Source organism: Suricata suricatta, chromosome 2, assembly GCF_006229205.1.
Source record: "Suricata suricatta isolate VVHF042 chromosome 2, meerkat_22Aug2017_6uvM2_HiC, whole genome shotgun sequence".
Classification (NCBI taxonomy): Eukaryota; Metazoa; Chordata; class Mammalia; order Carnivora; family Herpestidae; genus Suricata; species Suricata suricatta.
The window spans coordinates 26,750,169-26,766,798 of NC_043701.1; the positions used below are offsets into that span (position 1 = coordinate 26,750,169).

Sequence of the window (16,630 nt, forward strand, 5' to 3'; positions counted from 1 at the left end):
GTGACTGTATTTGTGAACAAGATCCTTGCAGAGGTAATTAAGTTAAAATGAGGTCACTAGGGTGTCTTCTAATCCAATGTGACCAGTATCCTCACAAAGAGAGTATTTGGGCACATACAGGGATGGATGGAAGACACACGGAGAGGATGGCCATCTACAAACCAAGAAGAGACACCTGGAACAGAGGTCCTATGCCCCTTGGAGGAAATGAATCCTGCTGACTCTGTGACCCAGGACTTCTATCCTACCGAACTCTGATAAAATAAATATCTGTTGTTTAAACCACCCAGTCTGTGGTACTGTGATGGCAGCCCTAGCAGACTAGAACATATAAACAGAATAAATTCTAGGAACTCCAGACAAAGATAATGAAAAGTGGCCAGGGGGACCCTGGAAGTAACCTTAAGCAGGGACACAGAGGCAGATATGATTATTAACCCCTCTGACCATTGCCTAAGGAAGGAGAAAGCTCTTCAGATCTAACATAGATCAGCAGCTCAGAGCTTCAAAGTTTTGAGTACCTCCGTCATACATTAAGTCTATTAGATAATGTGATGGCTCTGGTATAGAAGTCAAGATTTGTAAGTGTAAAATGTAAAATCTCAATGTGAGAGGTAGAGGAAGAGGGGGAATTATAAAAGCAGCCTGAAAAGTAAGTCTTTACTTTATTGGGCTTCGGCTACAATCAACTTGGCTCACCCCTGGCTGTTTCTGGCCCAGCAACTCTTCAGTTGCTTTTCTCTGTCCTTATTCCCACCTCTGGAAGAACATGAGTATTTCCTGGATCCTCTCCCTTTACACCCTCTCTTGGTTTCAGGCATCACCTTAATGGCCTTGGACTCCTGTTGTCCCTCAGGCTTGAATTTGCATCCTGCTGTGCCCTTTATTTCACATGGGCTGCTTTGGGCAATGTGAACAGCCTTACCGAGGTCTGAGCTTCTTTAGATCATAGCAGTATCACCATCACAGGGTGTTCTGGAGAGTGAGTGAGGAATTTCCTGTAAGGTCTTAGCATAGGTGTGACCCAGACCAAGCATGCAGTCAATGAGAGCTAAATTAAAAATAACAACCATACAACAAACCGGTGTATGGTACTTACTATGTGCCAAGCCCTGATCTAAAAGCTTTACATGTATCAACCTATTTAATTCTCACAACAGATGAGGAAACTAAGATCCAGAGAAGTTATGCAACTTGCTCAAACTCACACAGTCAGTAAATGATGGATCTTCATTACTCAGGTAGTCTGGCTCTAGATATTATCTTCTCAAAATATTAGGCATACCATATCTCTCTAACTATTATTATTCATTATTAATGACACAGCCCTACTTTCTCCCTTGAGCTTCCAAACTGTATGGCTTAAAAACAAAAATAAAGGGGTGCCTGCGGGACTCAGTCAGCTAAGCATCCAACTTCAAGTTAGGTCAGGATCTCATGGTTTATGGGTTTGAGTCCCACATTGGACTCTTCCTTTCTCTCGTCCCCTCCCCTGCTTGCTCATTCATTCTCTCTCTCTCCCTCAAAAATAAACATTAAGAAAATTTAATAAAAATAAAAATAAAAACAACAACAAACTATCTAGATACATCACAGTCACCTCAAATGCAGTATGCTCAAATGAGTCCCCACACTACTCACCATCCCTGCTCCTTTCTCTGGAGTGGGTAGCATTGCCCAGCGAGAAACCTGATGTCATATCAGACTCCTTGTTTTCCCTAACCCTCTCACACCCAAGCAATCTATTGATTTCTGTTTTTATCCTCTTCTCTCCATTCCTAAAACTTCCCTTGAAGTTCAAGACTTCGTCTCTGCTCTATTAGCAACAGCCTTCTAACTAGTTTTTCTGCGTCTAGGCTCAAAGACCCTGTGTCTCCTTACCTCACCTTCTCCACAGATTTTTTTCATTTATTTATTCATTTTGAGGGAGTGGAATAGAGAGAGAATTCCAAGCAGTCTCCGGAGGACTGTCCCCAAAGAGCCCTATTTGGGGCTCCAATGACGGACTTTGAGATCATGGCCTGATCTCCAATAGTTGGATGCTCAGTTGGACACTCAACCGACTGAGCCACCCAGGCATTCTCCACAGATTTAAAATACAAATCCGTCCATTTCAATCCTGCCTAAAGGATTAATTTGGAGGTAATTAGCATAGCTCAGAAGACCCTCATATATGACTGCTGTCTACCTCTCCAGGTTCAACTCCCCTTCCTACCAAGTCCCATACCCCCCTGAACTTGAGCAATCCTCTGTTGCTCTCTTCATCCTGCTCTCCTTCCATCTATCTGTCTCTGTCTTTCGGTCTCTGTTTCCCATACACTGTGTTGTTTCACAATTAGTATATTAGAGTCTACATTTTAAAAAAATTATTCAGTTTGTCCACTCAGAATACATAAGACAATCACAGGGAAGATATGATCACTTACTTTTCCATCATCTTTCTGTCTCTGTCTCTGTCTCTGTTTCTCTTTTGGTCTCTCTCATACACCATGTTGTTTCATAATTTGTATATTAGAATCCACATCTTAAAAAATTGCTCATCTTATCCACTAAGAATACATAAAACAATCACAGAAAGACACGATCGCTCACTTTCCCACCCACCATTTCCCTCACTGCCAAAATACCCCCCAAATTAAATTTGCTACCTGAAGAAAAATAAAATCACTTCAAAATAAGTTTTATAAGTGAGCACATTAAAAAAAAATCATCTCTCAAAGTCATGCTTCTGTAAATACAAAGTTCCTCACTGTACTCACAAAGGTCAGGATGACGCAGACTTCTGCCTGGAGAGGCTTCCTCTTTCTTTGAATGCTGGTTTCTCCTTTAATCCATGGAAGCTGAGTGCCACTTGATCACCTGCACTCTTGGTCTAGCACTCAGAAAAATTTTCAGTAGTTGGTAAATGCTGCTGTGGAAGAAAAAGAAGAAATCGGAAGCAGTCCTAGTTCTACGTGCCATGTTATTTCATCTCCTAACCTTACAAGAGGGCAGTATTGTGTAATGGCAGAATGCATTTGCTTGAAGTCAAAGTCACCAGGGTCTTTTTAGCAACAGAACCTATGGGACACTGGGGAGTCACTTAATCTAAGGCTCCGTTTCCTCATGTGGAAAAAAAAATCAAATGTGAACTTGTATGTAAAACATATAATTAAATATTGAATAACAAATGGAAGCCCTTCTTATTTATGAAGAGTTACAAAGCAATGATTGACAACTTCAGGAAAGCTAGTTCTTAACATCATATGGGAAAAATAGATTCTAAAATTTTTATTCACTGAAATATTCTCTCACCATTCAAGGATTTAAGTTTTGTATATGATGAAAAAAGTATATTTTTGGCTGCTCAACTTTCAAAAATATGCATATACTACATATTATGATCTTAATGATTTTTTCTACTTTTATAAAATGATTAACCCAGAAATCTTGTTTTCCTCTGATCTCCAATTAAGAGAAAAATAAAATAATCCATAATGATATGTTCTCCAAAACCTACATAATTATATATTAACCCAAGCCCATCCTTGTCCTTATATCTAAGATTCAGGATTAGCAAGTTGGTGTGGGGGAAGAAATATATTTCAGTAAAAACTGTATGTGCTACCTTCTACTCTGAAGTTTGTTATGAAAAATGTGCTGTAGTGAAATAATTGAAAACCAAGTAAGTGAACAAAGTTGGATTAACACAATGTGTTAAATTTTATGGGGTCTAATTAGAAACACAGCACATCAGGCAAAGGACATAAACTCCTAGATGTATTCATTTTTTTCGGACAATAGTGCACATTGGTGCACCATAACAGAATTAGGCAATTTGTTTTCAATCAAATTAAACCTACTTATTATTTTTAAGTAAAGAACAATTATAAATACACCTTATTGAATATAATATTCCTCAAAATGAAATTTTTTAAAGCCAGCTTTAGATTCCAAATATAAACTCAAATCATCCAAAACTCAAAAACATATATAAAGCTTTCAAATTAATAATGATTCACTCTCCAAGTTCTTACCATTCTTTTGACAAACACTGCACTAGCTGATTTTTGTTTATTTTTTTCTAGTCTTTTCAAAAATTAGCTTTTCACATTTGGGGAAACAAAGTCAGAAAAAGTAAGGGACTAACCCAAAGTCAACAATTTTCTAATGTTTAAACTGGAATTAGCTTATTCTTATAAGGCTTAGGCTTTCCCTTTTATTTAAAATATACTTCTTACAAAAGACTTATTTGCAAAAACTTTATATGGCTATCCAGTTCATGAAAACAATGAGATTCAGTGGATAGAGGAGTTTGTAGCCCTTTGTGACTAAGGTACTTTTAAAATATACTAATGACCATTAAGGCCAAATAGCACATGAGAAATAATAGGCAGAAGAAATAAAGTGTTCTTTTTAAATCTGGACTTTGGTTTCCTGTTTCATATGAAAATTAGTCAATGTCTGAAAAGGTCTGTGTTCATTTTCAGAAATGGCAACAGTTTCCTAAAAATAGATTTTGGGCATAAATGAGAAACAAAACAAGCTTTACTCTTAAAAAAAAAAAAAGAAAGAAAAAAGTCTTGGCAAGAGAAAAGAGTGCCCTTAACAAACTATGAAAAAAAATGAACTTTACTATTTAAGAACCAAGTTTTTGAATGATTAGTAATTACAGAATTTGATAGTGCCCAGGGTTGGGAAGGAAAATTGCCTCTCATTCACTACTGCTGAACTCCTTCATTGAAACAGACGTTTTAGAAGATAATTCTGGGGGCGCCTGGGTGGCTCAGTCGGTTAAGCAACCGGCTTCGGCTCAGGTCATGATCTCATGGTTTGTAGGTTCGAGCCCCACGTCGGGCTCTATGCTGACAGCTCAGAGCCTGGAGCCTGCTTCAGATTCTGTGTCTCCCTCTCTCTCTGACCCTTCCTTGCTCGCACTGTCTCTCCCTGTCTCTCTCTGTCTCTCAAAAATAAATAAAAGGCGTAAAAAATTTAGAAGATAATTCTGCAGTGTCTATCTACACTGAGATGCACATACCCTTTGCATAACCAGTTCCACTTCATCCTGGCAAATGTGTGCCCCCCCACACACACATAAATGCTAACTACATTTTTTATAAAGGAGAAGAAATCTTGAGAAAATGAAATGTCCAACAGAAGAACTTAAAAAGAATTGCCAGATCAGGTACAGTGATCATAGTAAGATTGCTGCAGATACTCCAAATACACTGTCATGTGGGAAAAGCAAGGTATAGACCATTATGGACACCATAGGCCTATTTATGTTAAGCTTATTATTAAATTAATTAAACAAAAATGCCCTTAGTCTGATGTGGCTCTATTGCTGTGGGGGCCTATAGATGCAAACCAAAATCTAAACCTACAAATGCCTCAAAGTTACAAAATTAAAACACTAAGGACAACCAATCATAAACAGCTTTAGCCAATCAATAGCTTCCTTTCCGTGCTTCCCTTCTTTCTCTGTATAAGTCTTTCTCGTTGTCCGTGTCTGTGGAGTTCTCCTAACCACTTCTGGTTTAGTGCTACCCGATTTGAATCAGGTTTTGCTCAAATAAACTCTTAAAAATTTTTTAAGTTTCTTTATTTTGAAAGAGAGCATGCAAGTGAGTGGAGGAGAGGCAGAGAGAGAAAGGGAGAGAATTCTGTAGCAGGATCTGCACTGCCAGCACAGAGCCCAACATGGGGCTTGAACCCACAAAAGCTGTGAGATCATGACTTGAACGGAAACCAGGAGTCAGATGCTTAACCTGCTGAGCCACCCAGGTGCCCCTAAACTCTTAAAATTTTTAAATGCCTTAGTTTATCTTTTAACAATATACACACACATTTGCTTTTACATTTCTAGGAAATTTCTGGAATTACATATAAGAAACTATAACCGGGAGTTATCAATGGTAGAGAGAGGAGAAAAGAGGACATTTAGTTTTCCTTTGTGTAATTTTATTATTTCACCATAAGCAGCAATGACTTTGTAAGAACAAAAAAGATTTTAGAACATAAAATAAAAGACTGCACTAGTGTTTCTATTTAACAAAATTATTAGGGGTGCCTGGGTGGCTCAGTTGGTTAAGCCACCAGCTCTTGGTTTCAACTCAGGTCATTATCTCCTGGTTTGTGGGTTCAAGCCCCACATTGCGCTGCATGCTGATAGTGTGGAACCTGCTTCAGATTCTCTCTATCTCCCTCTCTGCCCATCCTCCTCCTTTATAAAAATAAACAAACTTTAAAAAATAATTATTAGAGCCACAGGAACTGGGGTGTCCTGCCCCCCACCATTAACATCCAGTGTGTAAATGAGTATTGTTGGGACCCAGATGTGGAGAGAAAGAGACTGTGGGGAGAGTGTCTCCACCCAACTCTTGGATTCAGCTCCTTCATTTCCAACGTGGAAGAAATTACATCTATTCCCTGTACTCTGAAAAGCTATGACAATCCCCCTATGATAAAAAAAAAAAAACCAAAAACAAAAAAACAAAAACACCTGATCAGGGCCTACAGGTTTCCTTATCATCTTATCAAATGCAGAAAGAATCACACTGATGCCAAAAGCAAAATGGCTACTTGCCCCTTCTGTGCTCGCCACCAGGTTCCTCTGAAGGAAATCAATCATCATATCTCAATCTATGATGATAAAAGTTGTATTGAGCAGGATGTTGTCAAACAAACCAGGAACCTTGCTCTCTAGCTGAGAACAAATGGCATTGTTCTCCTTGGTATAAAGACTGGGTTAAAGATCTGGGGAAGACCAGCACCCCATTTGTCTGGGGCACAGTCAACTATGTGACAATAATAACCATGCAAGCAACAATTAAGGAACATAAAAGTAACCTGGTTTTAAGCATTTGTGTTCCAAGTCTCTGCTAAATGTTCTGCCATGGAAAACAATGGAAGTACATAGTAACTAAAGATCTATCTCATCAAATGCCAGACCCTAGAAGTCTCTTGCTTCTTCCTGCTACCAGTGGGTTCTTCATTTTTCCCCCTCCTAATCTAATTATAGAAAGATAAACTGTGACTTTAAAAAAATCTTTTATATTATTTATGCTTTAAAATGTGCATAATAATTTGAATCATTTTGAGTGCTTTTACACTCCATCTCAAATCAAATATTAAACAAAGTTTAATAGTTTAAATAAAGTGCTGGATGACCTAGCATCAGCAGACAACAAAGGGAAATAAAAGGCATCAGAATTGGCAAAGCTGATGTCAGACTTTCACTTTTCGCAGATGACATGATAGTCTGCATGGAAAACCCGACAGACTCCACCAGAAGCCTACTAGAAGGCTACTAGAACTGATCCATGAATTCAGCAAAGGCGCAGGGTACAAAATCAATGCACAGAAACCAGTTGCATTTTTATACACCAATAATGAAGAAACAGAAAGAGAAATCAAGAAATGGATTCCATTCACAATTGCATAAAAAAAAACACAAAATACCTAGGAATAAACTTAACCAAAGATGTAAAAGACCTGTATGATGAAAACTATAGAAAATTTATGAAAGAAATTTAAGAAGACACAAAGAAATGGAAAAACATTCCATAATCATAGATCGGTAGAATAAACATTGTTAAAATGTCATTATTACCCAAAGCAATCTACACATTCAATTCAATCCCAATCAAAATTGCACCAGCATTCTTCTCAAAGCTAGAACAAACTATCCTAAAATTCATATGGAACCACAAAAGACCCAGAATAGCCAGAGTAATATTGAAGAAGAAAACCAAAATGGGGGGCATCACAATCCCAGACTTTAGCCTCTACTACAATGCTGTCATCATCAAGACAGATGGTATTGGCACAAAAACAAACACATAGACCAATGGAATAGAATAGAGAGCCCAGAATTAGACCCACAAATGTATGGCCAATTAATCTTTGACAAAGCAGGAAAGAGTATCCAATGGAAAAAAGACAACCTCTTTAATGGATGGTGCTGAGAGAACTGGACACCAACATGCAGAAGAATGAAACTAGACCACTTTCTGACACCATACACAAAAATAAACTCAAAATGGATGAAGGACCTGAATGTGAGACAGGAAACCATCAAAACCTTAGAGGAGAAAGGAGGAAACAGCCGCTTTTACCTCAACCACAGCAATGTCCTACTCAACACATCCCCAAAGGCAAGGGAGTCAGGAGCAAAAATGAACTATTGAAACCTCATCAAGATAAAAATCTTCTGCACTGCAAAGGAAACAATCAAGAAAACTAACAGGCAACTGACGGAATAGGAAAAGATCATTGCAAATGACCTACCGGATAAAGGGCTAGTATCCAAAATCTACAAGGAACTCACCAAACTTCACACCTGAAAAATGAATAATCTAGTTAAGAAATGGGCAAAAGACATGAATAGACACTTCTCCAAAGAGGACATCCAGATGGTCAACAGACGCATGAAATGATGAGCGTCACTCATCATCAGGGAAATACAAATCAAAACCACACTGAGATACCACCTCATGTCAGAGTGGCTAAAATTAACAAATCAAGAGACTATAGATGCTGGTGAGGATGTGGAGAAATGGGCACTCTCCTACAGTGTTGGTAGGAATGTAAACTGGTACAACTGCTCTGGAAAACAGTATGGAGGTTCCTCAAAAAACTATCAGTAGAACTCCCCTGTGACCCAGCAATAGCACTGCTGGGGATCTACCCAAGGGATACAGAAGTGCTGATGCATAGGGGCACCTGTACCCCAACATTTATAGCAACACTTTCGACAATAGCCAAATCATGGAAAGGGCCTAAAATGTCCATCAAGTGATGAATGGATCAAGACGATGTGGTTTATATATACAATGGAGTACTACATGGCAATGAGAAAAAATGAAATCTGGCCATTCGTGGCTATGTGGATGGACCTAGAGGAGGTCATGCTAAGCGAAATAAGTCAGGCAGAGAAGGACAGATACCATATGTTTTCACTCATAGGCCTAACAGGAGAAACTTAACAGATGACCATGGGGAGGGAAGGGGGGGAATGAGTTGGGGAGAGGGAGAGAGGCCAATCATGAGAGACTCTTGAATACTAAAAACAAACTGAGGGCTGAAGGGGGAGAGGGAAAAGGGAAGGAGGGGTGATGGACATGGAGGAGGGCACTTGTGGGGAAGAGCACTGGGTGTTATGTGGAAACCAACTTGACAATGAACTATAAAAAAATAAAAAAGTAATTTTTTATATTATTGGAATTTAAAAATGTACATAATAATTTGAATCATTTTGAGTGCTTTTACACCTCCATCTCAAATTTTAAATGAAGTTTAGTCACAAATAAGTAAGGTCTCTAACAACACATTTTCCTTTTTCCTCACAGGAAATTTGTTGCCTCAAAGACTTTACCTTAAGATCTTAGTGACTTTGTACTGTAACCTGTGAGTATGCAGTAGACTGGATTTGGCACATTCCAAACAATACCGCCATTTTGTGGCTTCATCCTTTTTGCTTCTTAGAGGAAGGCTAAGGCAAGAAGAGGAGGCAATGACATTTGTGACATTTGTGACTTTTGTGACATCTGGGCAGAGGAGCTTTTTCTTCTCTCCCACCTTCTCTCCCCATCTCTTTCCTTCCCTGTCTCTGTTTGCAAGCAGAGGAGGAAAAATAAGGGTCCAGATTTTCAATTGTATTGGTAGTTTTATGTGGATTTTCATAGTCAAATTCTTAATTGCTCCACGTCAGATTTCAGTGTTATCAAAATGTATCTTGTGCAGAATGACTGTGTTGAAACATTCCTGCAGTTTTGCAGGTGAAATATATGTGAGCCCTAGTATTTGGGGGGGGGGGTGAGGGAATGCTGAGAGATGAGCCACTGAGTCCTGGAATATGAACCCTACACCCAGGGTTGAGATTGAAGTGTTTGTCAAATTCAGAGGAAGCTGTCATTCACTAGGTACCATAATTCAAAAAGGCCTTTCCAAAAATGACCTTTCAATGAGTCATTGAAAATGGCTTTTCAATGATGCTCCTTTCAGTGTTGGTCTAAAAAAGCACACTTTAATGGACAAATTGCTTGTTTCAATTAATATATACAGTATGAATTTACTTCAAAAGAACTGAGAAACAAGATATGAACAAAGAGATGGGACACTTGGGTGGCTCAGTCAGTTATCTGACTCTTGATTTTGGGTCAGGTGATGATCTCATGGTTCATGATCTCACAGTCCTTGTGGTCACAGAGCCTGCTTAGGATTCTCTCTCTCCTCTCTCTCTGCCCCTCCTCCTGCTTGCACATGTGTGCTCCCTTTCTCAAAATAAACATTTTTAAAAAAAGATATGAACAAAGAAAAAATCTTTTGTTCTGTTTTGTTTGGTTGGTTTTTATTTGTTTGCTTTTGAGAGAGAAAGAGCATAAGTGAGGGAGAGGAGAGAGAGAAGGAGACAAAGAATCCGAAACAGCCTCCAGGCTCTGAGCTGTCAGCAGGGTCCAACGCTGGCTCGAGCTCACAAGCTGTAAGATCATAACCTGAGCTGAAGTCTAGATCATGATCTGAGCCAAGGTTGGATGTTCAACTGACTGAGCCACTCAGGCGCCCCTGCATTTTTTCAGGTATTTATTGAGCACCTACTCTGTGCCAAGAATTATGCTATGTCATAGTATCTAAAGGACATAATCGTCCTTCTGAGCTTATGTGGGAGTGGGGTGGAAATGATATAGGCCAGAAGTCACTCTTCCACTGCAGTGCGAAGTTACATGGCAAGGAAATGTCTCATGGTCCTCAAACATCTATATAAAATAATATGTACCTACCTGTCCTCTTCCTTGGTAGGTCAGACATCATTGAAAGATCGCTATTACTTTGCCAGCAGCCAATTTATAGAAAAATCGGGGAATTTCTTTCATGACTACCTCGTTAATGAATAAAAGTCAACATTTTGGAAATATTTCTCATTTTGTGGACTTCTCCTCTTCACTTCTCCTAATCATTCCTATGGCCTATCATTTTTCCTGTTAGACACTTTTATGTCAGCAAATGTTTGCTATATTGAATCCAACAATGAATTTTCCTGAACGGATATAGTTATCTAAAATTTACTGCCAAAGGTTTTTTTAAACTTTTAATTTAATTTAATTTTTTGAGAGAAAGAGAGTGAAAGAAAGGAAGAGAGCATGCAAGCAGGAAAGGGGCAGAAGGAGGAGGAGGAGGAGGGGAGAGAGAGAATTGCAAGCAGACGTCACATCCAGTGCAGAGCTCAATGTGGGACTGGATCACATGACTGTGAGATCATAACCTGAGCTGAAATCAAAAGTCAGATGCCCAACCGAATGAGCCATCAAGGGGCCTCACAAAGTGTTTGTTTTTAAACAAACAAACAAAAAAACACCTTTTCATGTCTTCATCACTACCAAGGAAGTACCCTTAAGTAATTACTCATGATCTCTTAGTAAACATCTGCTTTCTTCCAACAATCATGAATATATTTATATAATAAACCCAATAGTCTACTTTATATTTACACTCCTTTCACATTCACTTTCACAAGTAAAAGCAGATATCTTCTTTAATAAGCTAAGCCCTCTGCTGTACCAGTGGAGTGAGAGTTCAGGGATACAATCTGTATCTAACAAATGAATTCCGTACCTTTTGAAGCTAAATTGCTCAATTCCTTTAGCACGTTGTGTTAACAGGATGTAACTATGTTTCTATAGCTCTTCATCTTTAAAATTTTCATATATGCCACATTTTATGGACAATTTTGGTTGACATATCTATTATCCGTATCAGTGTGCAAGTGCCTAAAGAGGAGGGACACTGTATCATTCTCCTTCTGTCTCAGATACAAGCATGACCCCTAGAGAAAATACTGGGTCTAAGAGGAAATCCAACTTTGCTTCTGTAAACCTGATCATATATAAGGTTGTGTATTACATAAATTATTTCTGCTAACTCTCTCTTTCTGTTTAGTGGTCTTTTTTCTTACTGGGTTCATGGCCAAGTCTTCCATGGCAGAAGTCTACAGTTTTGACATTCCACATGGCAACAGCAATTCGGTACTTTCCCACCCAATAAAACCTATTCATCTCCTTCCTCCTACAGACACTTGTTGAATTTGTTCTAAGGCCAAATGTTTCCCATGTATCATATTCGTCAAACCTTTCAAGAATCCTAAAAAGTATGTATCAATGCCATTATATAGCATAGAAGGTTAGTTCTCTCAGGCTTCTATAGTGAGTAAATGTTAGAGGCTGAGATTCGCCCTTATAACTATCCAACTCCAGAATCCAAGCTTCTGCCAATTTGTCTTGCAGCCTTTATTCTTTCTAAGTCCTGGTCACCTAACAGCCATTTATGTATTCTAAGTAAACAGTCCATGTATAGTATCCTTTCCAGATCATTATCAAATGGTCTCTTTTCATGGCTTACTTATGAAAACATGGTTTTGACAATAGAATTGTAATTGGAGCAGAGAATACAACAGAGCTAAGGAAAAGGGTAACATTGGTCCAAGAGGACCTAAATTATGAAAACTGGCCATGACAACCCCCACACTTAAAATTCTTCAGCAGTGGGTTCCTGTTAGGTGTCCAACTTTTGATTTTGGTCACTATCTCACAGTTTGTGAGTTTGAACCTTGCATCAGTTTCTGTGCTGACAGCCCAGAACCTGTTAGAATTCTCTCTCTCCCTCTCTCTCTGCCTTTCCCTTGCTCACACATGCTCTCACTTTCTCTCTCAAAATAAATAAACTTTAAAAATTTAAAAAATAAATATTTTATAAAAGATATTTAAAAAAATTCTTTAGTGGTTCCCCATTGGCTTTTATTGGTTTAATAAATAATCAGTGGGCCCCTACTAAGTCCCAGATACTGTTCATCAGAGGAAAGTAAAATGGACCAAACAACTGCCCTCATGAGGCTTACATTATAGGGAGGTGATGAAGAGTAAAAACAGATAAATGTAGCATGCTGTGATAGGTATGCATGGAAAAACAGGGCAGGTTAAGTCTGGGAGTGACTTCCTTTTAAGCCCAAACTGCTTAGCATGTTAGACAAAACCTTTCACCCTTTGGTCATCATCCACCATATCCCACTGTAAAAACTACACCCAATCTTTCTGAGGTTCCTTTTGTCTTGTGCCTCCGCACTAACTGCTCTTTGATCTTCTGAGCAGTGGACACATCATTTCTTTCATGATATCCTTGAACTTTTTCTCTGGCACCTCTAAATTCTTATTGGTATCCTGGAGCATGCTGAACTTCTAGCATCACATTTATCACAGACTGTGTTATCATTTTTTAGTCAATATCTGTCTTCTTCAAATATACAACAAACTCACTGATACAGGAACCATGCTACTTTGCCTTGAATCTGTTGACACTTAATACTTAGCCTGGCAAAGAGTAAACACTCAGCAAATACTTCATGAAGGATGGGAATGCATGCTCAGATGAAATCAGGCCATTTAAGTACACAAGATTGCCAAAGACCATCAAGTGTGGAAGAAAATGAGGCTATTGTTTATACTTATTCTAAATATCTATTAAACCATGTACAAAGTTGACAGGATAATCACTGTTCAAAGATTACCTTTTTTATAAAACATAACTCAAATTATCAACATGAAATGGCTAAAATCCATAGTTCTATGCTTGAGGCAAACAAATACACTTAGGATATTATGTTTTAAAAGAAATTTTTTTACTGGGGCACCAGGGTAGCTCAGTTGGTTAAGCGTCCAACTCTTGATTTAGGCTCAGGTCATGATCTTCCGGTTCATGAGTCTGAGCCCCACATCAGGCTCTGTGCTGACGGAGTGGAGTCTGCTTGGGATTGTCTCACTCCCTCTCTCTCTGCCCCTCCGGTGCTCTATCTCTCAAAATAAATAAATACAACTTCTAAAAAAAAGTTTTTTACAGTAACAATTTCTTGACATTTTTATTACAAATTACAAACTACTTATAAAGACATTTATTTGCAGTGAATTCACATTATGTAAATCTTCACTTTTCTCAGAGAAAAACTAGGCCTCTAAGTGTTATAGGCCTTACATTCAGTCTTTGATAGACTGAGCTAAGAATATAATGGATACCTTTTACTTCTATATATTCATTCACAGTATGTAAGATATTTGCTATAGACTCACAGTGATTAGAAAATACAAAGTTGAATATCATCTTACAAAACAAATTTCTCTGTAACATTAATAACCAATATTCTATTTTGATTTTCAAAATCAAAATGTGGTATCAATGGATTTAGGAATAACACTGTCCTGATTACAATTTTAAAAATTAAAGAGGCTAGCCAACATATACTTTATCAGTTAATAACAATCTCAAGTACAAGTGGATCATGAAAAAGAGTAATCTGTGCTCATAAAATCAAAATACTACCTTGGCCATCAGTTTTTTATTCACATTTCAAATATAGATTTTCAAGTACATAGGCATTATCACTTGCTCCAAAAAAATAACCTAAGCTAGCTAAACTATTAAATATAAAAATATGAGGGTCACCTGAGTGGCTCAGTCAGTTAAGCATCCAATTTCAGCTCAGGTCATGATCTCACAGTTTGTGGATTTAAGTCCCGTATCAAGCTCTGTGCTGACAGCTCAGACCTTGGAGTCTGCTTCAAGTTTATGTCTCCCTCTCTTTCTGCCCCTCACCATGTCTCTCACAAAAAATGAATAAATATTAAAAATTTTTAAATATATATTTAAATTTTTAAATATATATAAAATATATATTAAAATTTAAATATATATAAATGTGAAACATATTAAAACAATGTATGTAGAGAGAAAATTTAATAAGCACTAAACTTATACTTCAATACATTGTTTTATTTTTTTGTTCATTTGTTTTGAATATATACAATCTAATAGCCCACTTGGGTGGTTTTGGAGTCAGTTTCTAGCATAAATCTGGCTTTGCGGCACCTACTGAGATCTTGACCACGAGCACAAGGAGAGGCTATAGCAGGCCGGATGGAGGATAAGAAATTGCCAAGAGTGTTGTGTTTTTTTCTCCACCTGGTACGATTATCACTGGGTCTTGCATTTAGAAAGGCATCTATACAAATATAGTCAGCCACACATACTTTGACAGTACGAATCTTAGTCATATCAACTCTCTCCTTACAGTTGACATTGGCATAACAGAGGCAATAAAATTTTTCAGAAAATTTCTGCAGGTCTTCAAGTGTGGGTTCCCCAGATACTGTGTAGTTTCCACTGTTCTCAAGTTGAATAGTAAAACTGCCTGGGTTCAGGTGAAGATAGTCGCTTGAATTCCAATTTTTCCTTGCACACACTCCTTTCTCCCGGCAAAGCACTTGGTTGCACATTTTGGCTGCTAGGGTGACGTTGATTAAGTAAGGATTCAATTTATTCTTCATGTAACTGTCAAGCTCTGTGCAAGCTTGCTGCAAAATTATAAGAAGGTTAGAATATCAAGAGGCAAGTTAGCTCATACGTGAATTAATTCACTGTGATATGCAATTTGTAAGAAAATATGATAAAACAAGACCCAGCAAGAGGTAGGAAATGGTTTATCATTTTTACCTTATCAAGCAAGATCATTCCAACTGTTTCTGTATCATATGTAAGTAGGTTTCACATGCCATTTCATGTCACTGAATAACTGACCAGTTGAACCTTAACTTTAACCTAGGCTTGGACTTCTTCAATAATTCAGAAACTAATGGGGGAAGATGGTAGAGTGAGTGGTCAGAAAATGATCTCTGGGGCCCATCTTCCCTGATTGGTCACAGAACTATTAATGACCAGCTGTGTGACCTTGGGAATTTGTCAAGCTTTCTAAGTCTTAGTTTCCTATCTGAGTGACCGTGGGCAAATTAACCCAAGGAAAATCAATTAACCTGGCTATGCTTCAGCTTCATCGTTTGTAAAATAAGGATAATTATAGCACATCCCTCACAGGGTTGTTGTGAAAATGAAAAGATACAGTGTACATAAAGGTGCTTGCTTAGCACGAGGCCCAGTTTATCATTGGTTAGCCCTCAAGAAATTATAAATAAATATAAAAAGAATAATATTTGTGGGACAAGTTTAAACAGCATAAGAGAGATTTCTCAACTGCTAACTCCAAACAACTAAACAGGCCCAACTGAGTATACTTTATATTAAATGTTATGGGTGAATTATGATAGCTCTTTTACAAACAAACTTATTTGGCAAAGCACGCAAGATGAGTAACTAAAATGATTCATCTTGAGACTGGTTTGTTCAAGAACTGGGACACTGTCTTTTTAAAAACACAGAAGATAGTTGCGTTCTTTTATGACCCATGGCTTCATTGAGTGAGGTGGCTATGCCAGTGCCCCAGCAGACCAAAGGAAGTGGTGGTAGTAGATCAGAAGGTGAGTTGAAGAATCTTGGCAGCTTCCATTTGAATCTATTTCTTGTTATCTTCCTTGAGATGATGCCATAGATGGTAGAAAGAAGAGGGTCTTCCAAGAATGTTCAGTATAGATAAAGTGTATTCATTTTCTCCTAATGCATTTCTTTAGTTCCAAAAACCTTTAACTGTCACCACCTAATCCTTTTCCTGCTTCCTTTATTTTCACCCTTGTTTAATTCTCTGTAGCAGGTCTTTCTCCCTCACCTCTTCAATCCTCTTGACTCAAAACAAGAGTAAAGTTGTCACATGGACACTGCT

At 38.0% G+C, this 16,630-nt stretch overlaps 1 protein-coding gene across 8 annotated transcripts in view; it reads right to left on the bottom strand.

Annotated features, from left to right (window-relative positions):
* Positions 1 to 652: 652 nt before the first annotated feature.
* Positions 653 to 16,630, bottom strand: part of SPAM1 (sperm adhesion molecule 1) — a 28,617-nt gene continuing 12,639 nt past the window's right edge. The window contains exons 3-6 of one of the 8 annotated variants that reach the window (XR_003914778.1): positions 15,092 to 15,374; positions 9,356 to 9,472; positions 2,649 to 2,911; positions 2,535 to 2,549 (exon numbers count right to left, since the gene is read on the bottom strand). Coding sequence is in view for 2 of the 8 variants with exons in the window: in XM_029955640.1 (XP_029811500.1) it covers positions 14,829 to 15,374 (546 nt within the window). In the remaining 6 variants the exon portion in view is untranslated. Of the gene's footprint in view, positions 976 to 2,514; positions 2,550 to 2,640; positions 2,912 to 9,355; positions 9,473 to 11,592; positions 11,748 to 14,772; positions 15,375 to 16,630 lie in introns of those variants that run through there. The other 7 variants (XR_003914776.1, XR_003914774.1, XR_003914775.1 and 4 more) reach the window with 7 other exon arrangements.